The 13,289-nt window shown below is 31.4% G+C and overlaps 2 protein-coding genes across 5 annotated transcripts in view; both read left to right on the forward strand.

Moving 5' to 3' along the window:
• The window catches only part of LOC127707496 (uncharacterized), a 38,373-nt gene that overhangs the window by 21,780 nt on the left and 3,304 nt on the right, over nucleotides 1–13,289 (forward strand). The window contains exons 1-2 of one of the 4 annotated variants that reach the window (XR_007984940.1): nucleotides 10,856–12,127; nucleotides 12,541–12,658. The exons of 2 other annotated variants lie outside the window; for them this stretch is intronic. The gene's annotated coding sequence lies outside the window, so the exon portion shown is untranslated. Of the gene's footprint in view, nucleotides 1–10,855; nucleotides 12,128–12,268; nucleotides 12,659–13,289 lie in introns of those variants that run through there. One more of the 4 variants, XR_007984939.1, reaches the window with a different exon arrangement.
• Nucleotides 430–8,683, forward strand: LOC127707495 (uncharacterized). Its single transcript, XM_052212070.1, has 4 exons — nucleotides 430–506; nucleotides 650–750; nucleotides 3,444–3,611; nucleotides 4,861–8,683. Exons 2-4 carry the CDS (start codon nucleotides 688–690, stop codon nucleotides 5,392–5,394), a joined length of 765 nt encoding a protein of 254 aa, XP_052068030.1. The 5' UTR covers nucleotides 430–506; nucleotides 650–687; the 3' UTR covers nucleotides 5,395–8,683.

The raw sequence follows: 13,289 nt of genomic DNA on the forward strand, positions 1-13,289 counted from the left end.
AAATTATACTTCAATCCCTCCCTGGATAACTGATTTCAATAATGAATTATTTTGAAATTATTATGAAATTGACACATTTTAATTATTTAGGCACATACATATTTTTAATAGGTTTTACAAGATGTAGGTGTTATATTCGAATGTAATCCCATCCTTGATAGGCGAATGTAACACCATCTTTGATGGGATGAGTCAATAAGGTTTTGTCATTATAAACATATATGTTGTTTATAAATATGATTTATTGATTTAATTATACATGTTTATCATTTTGTTGCTTCTTCGTCATTTTGATAATAAATGACAGTTTTCAATTCATACATGTGTTTGTTTGTCATTCATTCATCCCATCAAACAGGGCAAGCCTGTGTTGACAAAAATATCCTATGAACTTTCATGATGTCAAAAATGAAAGCGAAAGTGCATTCTATTTTCAGAAAATTGCAAAAGGAAATGTTTATCTCATGTTGCTAAAATTGTTATATCCCTTCCTTAATTGAAATGAGGTAAGAACTTGTTTGTACCAACCATTGTTCATATAAAGATTTATGAAAGACAGAAATATCCAAACATTAAAGTAAAAGTAGAAAATTAGTCAGACTGAAAACATCTGTTCATACTTTTAATTGACTGTTGTAATTTAAAACAGACAACAACACCAAGGAAATCATATAAAACCTAGAGGGAATGGACGCAAGAAATCCAGCAATTTGCTCTGAAGATATCGAAATACAGAAGAACCAAGATGAGGTAACATTTGAAGCGCTTATTGAAAGTTATTACTTTGTTGTCGGTTACCCGTATGATTGGATTGATTGTATGTTGTTAGCTGAACATCCAGTTTTATTTTTTTATTTTTGAATGTAAGGGATTGGTCATTTGTAACCTGAAGTGGAGGGGTAGGAGGAAAATTAGGATTGGCCTTGATATTTTTTGGGCATGGAAAGGGGGTGTCCAATTTTTCAACACTTCAGATAGACGAGGGGGCATCGAAAAATTTTGGCGACCCACACCCACCTTTTCCCCATACAATAAAAAATATAATATTTTGGCACAAAGGACATCAATTGTTTTTTTGCATCGCTCCACTCGACTTAATTGTTATGATTCAATCCAACATCTTCTCCCACGAATGTATTTTCATCTTAAGCTAATTTGCCAACTTCTTTTATAAAGGATATTATAAATGAACAATGTGCTAAAATTGAATGCAGGTGTGGTAAATGTCAATGAGAACACAACAGGCTTATTCCATTAGGCCCTTCTGACGGTGTGACAATATATTTCTCAACTTGCCCGCTATGCCCGTGTCTGTAGTTGGTTTTAGATTTCAATGAACATAATGTATGTATAACTGGTAAATTAAAAGGCAAGGATTTCGTTACCACAAATTAATTAAAACCTTTACCAAATTCTTCCATATATATAATGATTTGGTTAAAAAGTATGGCCGCACCTGTAGAATTCCTATTACAATGTAAAATAACAAAAACACCGAGCTCCAAGGAAAATTCAAATCGGGAAGTCCCTTATCGAATGGTAAAAATGAAAAGCTCAAACACATCAAACAACTGTCATATTCCTGACTTGGTACAGGCATTTCCTTATGTAGAAAATGGTGGATTAAACCTGGTTTTATAGCTAGCTAAACCTCTCACTTGTATGACAGTCGCATAAAATTAGTTGTAATTGGCATTGAACTTGCTTTCAGTAAATAAAGGCAACAGTAGTATACCGCTGTTCAAAAGTCACAAATCGATTAAGAGAAAACAAATCCGGATTACAAACTAAAACCGAGGGAAACACATCAACTGTATGAGGAAAACAATTGAACAACAGAAACACTGAACTGCAACAAAAACAAACGCCAACATACATAGAAACGGACTATTTGATAACAACTGCCATATTCCTGACGTGGTACAGGACATTTTAAGAAAAAAATGGTGGGTTGAACCTTGTTTTATGGCTAGCCAAACCTCCCGCTTATATGGCAATGTAAAAAATATCGCTAAAATGAGTACACTACGTGACAGGAATATAATATAAACAAACGCAAAACAATCAGCACAGAGAAATGCATAAATAAATAATAAAATAGTACATTACAACATGTAAAACACAGAATAACAACGGACATCTCCCATTAACGACAGCACAGGACATCACAAACTGCTCGTCACATGAATGGATCAACACCACAAACAGTGACGTATTTTGTGACGTACATATAATCATGAAATTCATACAATTTTATGGAACGAGATGCAAAAATTCACACGAATGCTCTTTCCACCACGAGTACTATTTTTTTCGGTGCTTTGTGTCTTTTGTTTTAGTGCCTATTACCGATCTCCAATCTTTTGAGTTGCAAACTGCATCTGAATTTTACAGTTTGTTCTTTGTTGTGCTGTAACACCGCTTTGCCAGGTTAAGGGAGGATTGAGCGCTCACAAACATGTTTAACCCTGCCACATTCTTTATGTGCCTGTCCCAAGTCAGGAGTTTGTAGTACAGTGGTTGTCGTTGGTTCAGGTCTGTCATACATGTATTTGTTTTTCGTAAATTGTTTTGTTACAAATTAGGCCGTTAGTTTTCTCGTTTAAATTGTTTTAACATTTTTCATGTCAGCCCTTTTATAACTGACTATACAATATGAGTTTTCTCATTGTCGAAGGCCGTACGGTGGCCTATAATTCCTTACTACCACTTCATTTTAACTCAGTTGAAGGTCATACGATGGCCTATTATTGCTCACTATCACTTCATTTCACATTGTTGGATTGCTGTCTCATTGGAAATTATACCACATCTCCTTATTTTTGTATACATGTATATCCAAATAAAGTTCACTGAAGTCACAAACAACTTCTCTCACTGTAAGCTCTAGATCCACTACCGATGCAATATTTTGTTGTACGATAATAGTTAAAATGGAAATTGTATGCATGTATTATTGTTTTAAAGAATAAAAGTGTCGAGAAATGTTTGGTTTTTTTTTTTTGGGGGGGGGGGGGGGGGGGGTGAATATTTAATGTCTTTGGAAAGAGGGGAGGGTCTTAAATTAATTTTGCTTCCTCAAGGTGGGGACATTTAAGGAAATTTTAAATTTCCACCTGGTTATTTAGGGAAATAAAAAAGAAATCGATTAATCCAAAAGGAATGAACAAATAAAAAAAAGACCATGTAATTTTTTTCAGATCGAGTCAGGTTTGCCTTCACAGGGCAGTTAACGTAGCTAGTGATGGGTTGATTTAATTTCATAATATACTCGTTCTATAATAAAAAGATATTTTATAGCAATGTTACTTCTGGCGAGGATACAGGATGCACGTTACAAACAATAACACTTTAAATAAAAATAACGTTACAAAGTCAAAACCGCATTAACTTCACATTTTAAATTTCGAGTTATCGTTCTTTAATCAATATTATATTTTCAGAAAATAGTAGAGACGAATACATTCAGAAAGCGTAGAAATTCAACATCGCCACCAGTGACAGATGAACCAGTCCCAAAGAAAATCAAAACTGACTGTGATAATCCTGAAAATGAAGAAGAGAACGACGAGGAAAATATACCACAACCTGTGGAAATGAGAAAAGATGCGGTAATTTTTACCACATCCAAATAAACACGCATATTTAAATATTAGCATTGAATCATATCTACCTTTAGTCGTGTAAGTGGTCGAATCTAGATGAGAGCACCACCGTTTTCATTTATAATATTCCCATTCTAGGTGTGGGGTCTATATTGCATCCCCTCGTCCGTCGGCTCGTCCGAACGCCAAACACATATTTCTGTCATAATTTTCTCAAGTGCTACTTAACAGAATAACTTCATATTTAGTCAGCTGTTTGAAAGTGATAAGTTGTAACGTGTGCGGTGAGCACTGATAGTATCTGAGGTACAAAATGGTCAATTGAACATGACGGCAAACAATCAAAATATGAGAGAAGTTTTATATCAAATGGTCTCAGAACAGTTGCGTTAACAAAGTATTTCAGACGGACGGAAACTATGCTCATACTCCCACGACAGGGAATAAATCACATTTTAATGGGGTTGGTGCTGGTCAATCTTTAGATTTTTTGTGTAGCGTTTTGTGGACTGTTGTGTTAATTTATCGTCATATGGAACGTTCAAAACCAAAGACTTGACGAGCTACTTGACCAATAGTTGATGTTGTTTTCATGTCTAAATGGATATTCAATGACATGTTATTGTTCACATCCGTATTTGATCTATGGATAGTTGTCTCTTTGGAAATCATACCAAATATGCTTTTTTTAAACAAATAATTATTAATATGGAAATGGTCGATTGTATAGGGAAGATAGATATATGTTTAATGTCTAACAAAATAATTCAGTGTACTCTGAGTCCGTTTGTTTCTGAGAAAAAGTGTGAAAGTGTTATTTTAAGAATTGAATGCTTCTTTTTCACTTTTATTGGAATGTTAAAGCGTTGATCGAATCACATTTTTTATAAAGCGCGGAATTACATTTCATAATTATTACCATGAAATTACGAGTTAAATTAAGCCTGTTGTTTGTTTTTCTATGATGCAATGCATTGTTTTAACGTTGTCACGGATAGCACTGGCAGTCATAGATGTTGCATTTTATCAGGAAATAAAATGTAACTTTTGAAATGGCTCGGTAAATCAAAATTTCGGAATCGTTCGAAACGTCTAATGTATGAAATGTAATTGTATTTATATATTGTTTAAAGAGCAATTTCCTTAACAAGTTAAAACAAACCTACTTTATCATTTTTTTGTTATTTAGTCGAGATTTAATTTTGTCGGCTTGCATGTATTTTAATAACTCAGTATATTTTGCTATGATTATCAGGTAAAATTTCCAAATTTGTACCGATTACTACATGAGAATGAAGATACAACAAAGGGATTATCAGCAAAATCACCAGATGCAGAGGAAAATGTAGCTACTCATGTTGCAACCGGAAGCAAAAGAGGTTATTCTTCTCAGTACATTTCAACATGTTCATCAATTTACAAAGCGGAATCTTTTAGGAATTTAAAACTTAACAGTGGATATAAATGGGGTATGAAGGACATTGCTGAAATCGACGTTGGAAGTTTACCAGACAATGTAAAAATCTTTGATTTGAGAACAAGAGCATTGAGAGATAATTATAAAATAGGGGACAGCGAGATAAATGAAAAATTCCACAAATTTGCAGAAAGTCACCAGGAAGTTTTACTGGTGGGTACAGTGCCAGTATCATGTTTAAAATTAATTAAATTCACTGGAGTTGTTCCAGAATCATACACAAGTTGTAGTGATTCTGATGAACTGCTTTCTGATAATTTGGAGTTTGGTGGGTTTGATTTCAATAATTCAAATTCAGATTCAGACTGGTAAAGGTTCCAACTAGAAATAATGTATGATGTAAAACAATTGCAAACCTTTATAAAACAAAAACAAATAATGGAGGTAACTTTATTTGGATACAACCAAACTGATGCATGTTTTCTAGACAATGCTGTTAATATTGTCTAAAAAAACTTATATTACATTTGGGTTATCAAATCTTTACTTATTGTGTTTTAGTTTTTAATAACAATTATTATTATTATTAAAAACAAATAAACAAAATCAGTAAAGATATGCAGTTCTTTAATCATGGCGACAACAATTATTATACTAACCATAACTTTTCTTTGTCAAAAGTTTCACTTTTAATCGGATTATTCGTTTAATACTTATTTGATAATATTCTGTGTATACAACAAGTTTGATGTTTTAGTGAATGGAAAATAATGGAACGTGTTCAATTTGCAATCAAAATTTACAAGACAAGACAAGACAAATACTTTATAAAAGTCTCATCCTCCATATTGACTTATATTCATACACATATATATAAAATCACAATATCATTTAAAACAATGAGACACTATAAAAAGATTTTTGAGAGACTATGAAATCATTTCTACAAAACACACAATTATCTACAATTATATAAAATACCTTTTGTTTTTAATAACACTTCATAGCAGATTTTGGCTAAAAAATAACATACACTTTCATCAGGGAATAAAAACCAGAATTTATCATCATCAGACAAATTCACAAAATTAGAGCTAGTATGGCTAAATAAAATAGCACGCAAATATGCATATACTGAGCAATTCAGTAGAACATGTTTCTTATCTTCAATAATATTATCTTCATTACATTGTTCATAAAAAAAAATATATGTTCAATCACAATACCTTCATAACGACCAGTTTCTATTATCAGAGGCGCAACACCACACATAAATTTTGCATATGTATCTTCATATTTACCAGACATATTCATACATAAATATTTTTCTGTATTATATTCTTTTTTAAATAATCTGTATGGTCGTAGTTTACTACGTTCATTGCTCATTAAGTCAGAAAAAAAATTGTCTCTATATCTACAAATATTATCATTTTCATTCTGTTTAATTTTATGTTTTATCAGTAAAAGTATCAGTATTACATAAAAACTCCATATGCGGTTCTTTAAATTTCAAATGGACTCTATGGTTCCAATTTTTAAATCTACTATTACAACAATGTATTTCCCCATATGAAAACCTTTTTATTTACTCTACAATGAGACATTTCAGTAAATCTAGACCATATTCTTAAAATGCATGTCCACGGAGATATTACACAGTGCATCCAACCTATATCTCCATAAAGCCAAGTTAGGGGTATATTTTCCAACACTCATAAGAAATCTCATTGCTCTAATTTTTTACAGCATTACTGCAAGAAAATTCCTGGTGACCCCAAATTGAGGCACTATCATAACAAGTGTATCAAAATGTTTTGTAAATGTATCAAATTGAAAACCTCTATTAGCGTTACATTTAGCTTTAAACCACATTTAACCTCAAACCAATCAGTAAAATTACCATTTAATTTAACACACGAATATACATTTGTATACAGTAAATAATTAGCATTTAGCATTTTAATGCTTATTCCTTAATCTTCCAGTTTACCAAATAGCAATTTTCTATTTATCCAGTCATATGCTTTTTAAAATCAGCTACATATGTTAATAATTTACGTAGTGTATGTGTTTCTATTACAGTAGTTTAAGTAGAAATATGATTTATATTATTCGTCCCTTTCTTAAACCATTTTGCTCATCAATATAGTTCATCAAGTTTAACAGTTAGGCGTGAATTAAGTACACCACAGTTCAGTTTATAAGATACAGGAGCCAAAGTTATTCCTCGATATGCCATAGGGTCTCTAGGATCTGCAATAGAGCTTTTTTAAATCAGAGTAGTGATACCTTTTGACCATATAGCAGGTATCTTACCAGAGTTAAGGCAAATATTAAAAATTCGAGTTAACACTAAGAATGCAGTTTGGTTCTCATAAAGTTCAACTGTATTTTCATCACAACCTGGCGATTTATCATTTTTCGAAGATAACAGAACCTTATACACTTCTTCATATGACATTAAACTATCAAGATAATTCTTATTTCCTAATTTATTATATAACACTTTAAAAAAAAAACAGTTTGAAATTATTCAAACTTATGATAAAAAGAATATAATTTATATTTCTGAGCTTGTTTCAAACTACTGGTGGTGCAAAGTTTTATTTGTTAAGTTTTCTACAGGGTAAAACTTATTATGTGAGCAGAAAGAGATGAAAGAATTCTGAAATAAAAATAAGTAGATACAATGAACATTACATAACATGCTTCCACAATTTTGAAAAAAAAGATGGAATTTGGTCACCATTCTAAATTTTCATGCTAGGGAACAAATTTAAGTTCAATCTGAATTAAACAAAATGTATCTCTCTTCATAAATTAACTTCTTAAAATATTTGGATTAATAGGAAGTGTTAATGTATTTATACTTTTATTTTTGACATATTCACTGATTTTCCGTTATTCACATTTGAAGCTGATTTTATGAGTATAACATTATTATAAAATATGCATTCTGATTTTCATTGCCATTTTTGGTAGTGGTTTTTTGTGTGAACTTTATCATATCATATTATATTTTCGATAAATCAATTTCCACATATTCATTAAAGAGACAACTTGTATACAGTCAACAGAAAGTAAACCATTCTTTAAAACTTAAATTTGACTGTTCTTTTTTTGCTCTCCCTTAATTAAAGACACATAAAAGTGTCGTTTTCTTTTCATTTTGTGAGAGGAAAAGTGATAATGGGATAACAAAAATCGTGAGTAGACATTTGTTTACCTAGTGCTTAACGACGTGGAGAGTGTGAATATATTTTCGTAGAAAAAAAGAAGCACCAGAAGAAACACCCGATTGCAACAATGCAAAATTGACGGTTTAAACATGGATAAATTTGTGGTAGACTATTAGTGTCAAGGATAACAAGAGTCCAAAATTTATCTCTTTTGCATTTACACATCAAATAAAAATAATGGAAACAAAAACAAAAATTTTTTGAATATGATAAAGCCTTTGGGTGACTAAAATGTTTTAACCTATAATTTGATAAATTGTAATCATCAAGTATAATGGCATCACTATTTGATGTTTTAACTACTATTGCCTCGTATGTATATAGTGTGTGAGTGCTTTTGTGTGTGATTTAGAATATTTTTTATAAAGGTAACATCAAATGTGTGAAAATAAATAAAATAAACAATGAAAACATGGACATACATTGTAAGCACTTACGTTTGTGTTCAACCATGAAAATATTCCTTAAAGAGACATGATTAAGATTGATACATATGTTTCAATAAAAGAAGATGTTGTAAATACGTCAATGAAACAACAACTCAACGACAAAAATTACTGAAAGACACCTATAGAGGGAAGCTAACAGAAATCAACATTAGAATGTGTTAATACAACATGTCCAGCTCTAAATTTACTAATGTCTTAAAAAGGTGTAAAAAAGTTGTGAAATAATTAAACAGAAACAATAAAAGAAATTATATATTTTCTAGTGCATAGAGGGTCATAGTTACCCAACATTTTAGTGAAAGCCATCTTTATAGCAGAAAGTGAAGGTAATGGATACTAATATAAAAATAAGGAGCTGTGGAATGATTGTCAATGAGACAACTATTCACCTGATACCAAAGGACGAGGATATAAACAACTACAGGTACGTCCTTTAAAATGAGCAAAACAAATATTGTATAGCAAAGTATATAAAAGGCAACGGGATCCCAAAATGCGAAACAATTTATAAGACAAAACCAACGACCTGATTTTTTTCTAAATTCAATAAACATAAACATGTATGCAGACAATAATAAACGACAACAACTCTACTGGCTGAAGGAACTTGGATTAAGGCAGGCAAATACAACATTTGGTGGAGTTAAACATATTTGTGAATGTTCACTCCCCCCCCCCCCCCCATTTTTAGATGTGAAAGAGACAGTACAACAGTAGAATACAATGTAAACAAACTATTGAAAACGGTTCGATTCATCAATTCGGTACTAAGCACATAAGACCAAAATAACAGAGTGATAAAACACAAACCAAGTACTGATCTAAGCGTGCTCTCAATTACAGAAAGCTATTCAAAGGTCCAATTCAACTAGTTCATATAAATATAATGTTTCTTGAGAATCTCACTTTAGGAAATCTTTTTCATACGAATAAGAAACAAATTGGTGAGAGGAGGAGGCCGTGTTTCTCTTATAGACATGCAAGCTGGACATTAAAAAACACATACAAGGACATGAAAAAATATAACGAAAATACTGCACTCCAAGGCGAATTCAAAAAGGGGAAGTCCATAAAAACTGACAAAATCTAACGCTATCAATCAATGGAACAATTGAAAATCAACTACAATATACTTGATTTGGTACGGGCATTTATAGGCAAGTTATTTTAATAAGTATTTTTATGTTGACGATTGAAATCCTTTTATATATTAGAATAACATATAAATTCTTCTACATTTTTCGATACCCTTTAATGGGCCTCTGATGTAAATACAAGCTAAGTGTTTTGAATGGTCAGTTATATTAAGATATTTTCTAAAACATTATTCAGACAGAAAGAGGATCGATATTATTTGTAATCAAAAAGATATTTTTGCGTTTTCGATTTTCCCGCCCTCCTTCCCAATCAGCACCTATTTTTTAAACTTGCGTAAAGAATTTATATCCTTATTTTGACTATAATTTTGATTTTTAAAGGATGTTGTAGCATATCTTTCTATAGTAGCTTAGAATGTCTTTATTTCATTATAGGGCCTATCTAAAATAAACTAGAGTTACCTCTTCTCAGTTTAGTCAAATATTCATAAACACAAAAAAAAAAACAAGCTGTAATGAGCTGTTTAAATCGACTTTATAGTAACAATCTCTGTAAGGAAATATACGTGTTCTTGGAGACATTGCACAAGTTAACATACATGTAACAAATATGACAAACGTCTTATACATAATGTAATATTAGTATTAACTATTCTGAATTGATTTTAAGACCTCTTTGAAGGTCTTCATAAGATACGTACCTTTGAATGTCAGTCCGTCTCTGTGGACAGTTAAAACTTGTCTACTCCGTATAATGCACTACCTAATAATCTTATCAAAACAGAAATTTTCTATTTATCAAAAAATGTTTTCCGATAAATTCAGATTTAGTTATATCTTTTGAAGTGGTTACAATCCCTTTTCAGTAATGAAACTAACAAAAATACAATAATTGAAAAATGAACAAAAATGCTTAAGGACTTCGGAATTTTGCTTAAAAATATTTATGGTTGTTTTGAAGATAAAGTATTCCGTCAAGTGATATACATTCCGATAGGTTGTGCTCCTCTTATTGGATATTTATTCCCTTACTGTTATGAGTCATAGTTTATGGCTGCTATTCAACTTTGTAGTTATTTTGCCTTTTAAACTCTTTTGATTCAGTGTCAGTGATGAGTCCATTGTAAACGAAACTCGCGTCTGGCGTTCAAAATCCTAATCCTGGTACCTCTGATGAGTTTATTTAGACCTAACGACACACCACTTGACAGAAATGTATAAAAAGTACCTGCAGATATTTAGAGGATATATTCTCTGTACACAAACCATATTTGTACCTAATATTCAGAAAGTATTAAAAAGAAGAATGTTTTAGATATCTGATGAAAAATTAAATTGATGTGACAAGCAAAAAGTGTAAAAATATAATTTAGCATAAAATCGTTAAAATGTTTCGCTTCGCTATGGTTTGCATTATAAGTACAATAATTGACACATGTGCCTAACCCCTTCCTCGAACTCTAGATCAGCACCTGCAGAAGGTTCGAGATACAAAAAAAGTCAGGAGATTTTGAGCATATAACAAAACAAATATATGAGGTGCTCATTATATGCATTTGCCACAAACATCCGTCTATGGTTTAAAAACCAAATCCAATTCATATATTGATGCATGCCAAAATCCCTACCCATTTTTATACTTCATAGGAAAATCACAACCTTTTATATATTTCCCAGTAATTAGACATACAATTGGTGACATCTAAATTACATATTAACAACACAGGATCATTCATACTTACAAGGTTCCATCGAATGAATGTCCCAGTGCTGTTTGAATGCTTTCAAAGAAGATACCAATCCCGACTGGTTACAAATGTAGCCCTCTCGTCTGATACGTTACACTCTAGGGCTTTAAAAGGAAAAGATCTAAAATAAATTGATCATGTTGATCCCCTTATTTTTTCAGAATTGTCATTTATAATAGGAGATAATGTACCATACCAATAGGGCCTTAGCTACCTTTCTAGCCAACGTAATTTGATGTCAGTTGTCACAAACTTTATTCCTACAAGGAACATTTTTTTGTTCTCCATTGTATTCTATTTAATTCCAGTAAGCTGTACACATACAAAATATGTATTGGCGTAGTTTTTCTTTCACATTCGAAAAGTAGAGTCGAAATCTTTCCATTTCATGCCTGATTATGTAATTATATAATTAATATATATCGAACACTATATATATATTAGTTGTATTAATTATTGGTAATGAATAATTTGTTTTCAGTCGAGTCTATATTATTTAATTGTTTTTCCCAAAGTCAGTGATCCGCTTAATAACTGTGTAATACTTCTATAGTTTTAATTGTAATGAGGTAAGAACGTTATTCGTAATAATTTTTGTTAATATAAAGATTTGAAGAAGACAAACATTTCACGAAATCCATTGATTTAAATATTTTTCGATATATTATTAAAGTTTTGATACGTCGAATTGTTTCTTTTCATATATACAGGTGTGGCCTTTAACACGTTTCGCTATCTCACTAAACTATTCAAAGATTGGTTACTATGTAAAATGCATCTTTCACGTCGACTTTGATGTAAAGGATACCACAGATACAGTTGAATCTGCCTCATATATTGACTTGCATCTAGAAATTAACAAAACGAGGGTCAGTTGAGAACAAAACTTATCCAATTTCTTGGGATTTTTTTGCTATGCTTTTGGCGGTTTCTTTTCGACCTTCCACCTCTTTTTTTCTGTTTCTTTATTTTTACTTTATAGTTGTAATACAAAATAGAACACCACACTAAAAACACTTGCATGCATATTAGAGGGAATGGATACAAGCAATGTAATAAGCGGCTCTGAAGATAGCGAAATACAGAAAACCCAATCTGAGGTAAAAACTTATCAAAGATACTAGGCTTATTAAAGTAGAAGTACTGATTGATAGTAATTACTTTGTTCTTTAAATTGAACATGCTTTTAAGGAAATATAAAAAAAAATAGATTGATTAAAAAAAAAAGTCAGAATACAGGAAGAGGCTCCATAGAAAATATGTTTGGAAATAATAATTTGTTTTCAAGGGCTAATTACAATTGCTTATCTAAAGGAAAAATAGTAGTATTTCATTTTCCTGACATTTCATGTGTAACCTACTTAAGTGAAGCAAGTCAACGTTGCAGCACTGTAATTGTGAGAAAAAAAAAGAAATATTCCTTCGGTTTTAAATTACTAAATATAACCTACAGTACATGAACATACATTAAAAAAGTGTATTAAGCAAAAATATGAAATCAGGAGACGTGGTATGATTGAAATTTAACAACTATTTAGCAAAGACTTAGATCGATGTCTTTTCTTTTTCTAATTTTTTGTGCTTAATAGCGAGCTGATGATTCAAGCCATTTCCAACTGATTTTTACAGTTTCTTCTTATTTTGTGTTGTCCCACAACTATCCCAGGTTAAGGAAAGGTTGAGCGCTCACAAACATGCCGTCGGTTGCTGTTTGCAATATTGTTTCTGTTT

The sequence above is a fragment of the Mytilus californianus genome, unplaced genomic scaffold, assembly GCF_021869535.1.
Source record: "Mytilus californianus isolate M0D057914Y unplaced genomic scaffold, xbMytCali1.0.p SCAF_7, whole genome shotgun sequence".
Lineage (NCBI taxonomy): Eukaryota > Metazoa > Mollusca > Bivalvia > Mytilida > Mytilidae > Mytilus > Mytilus californianus.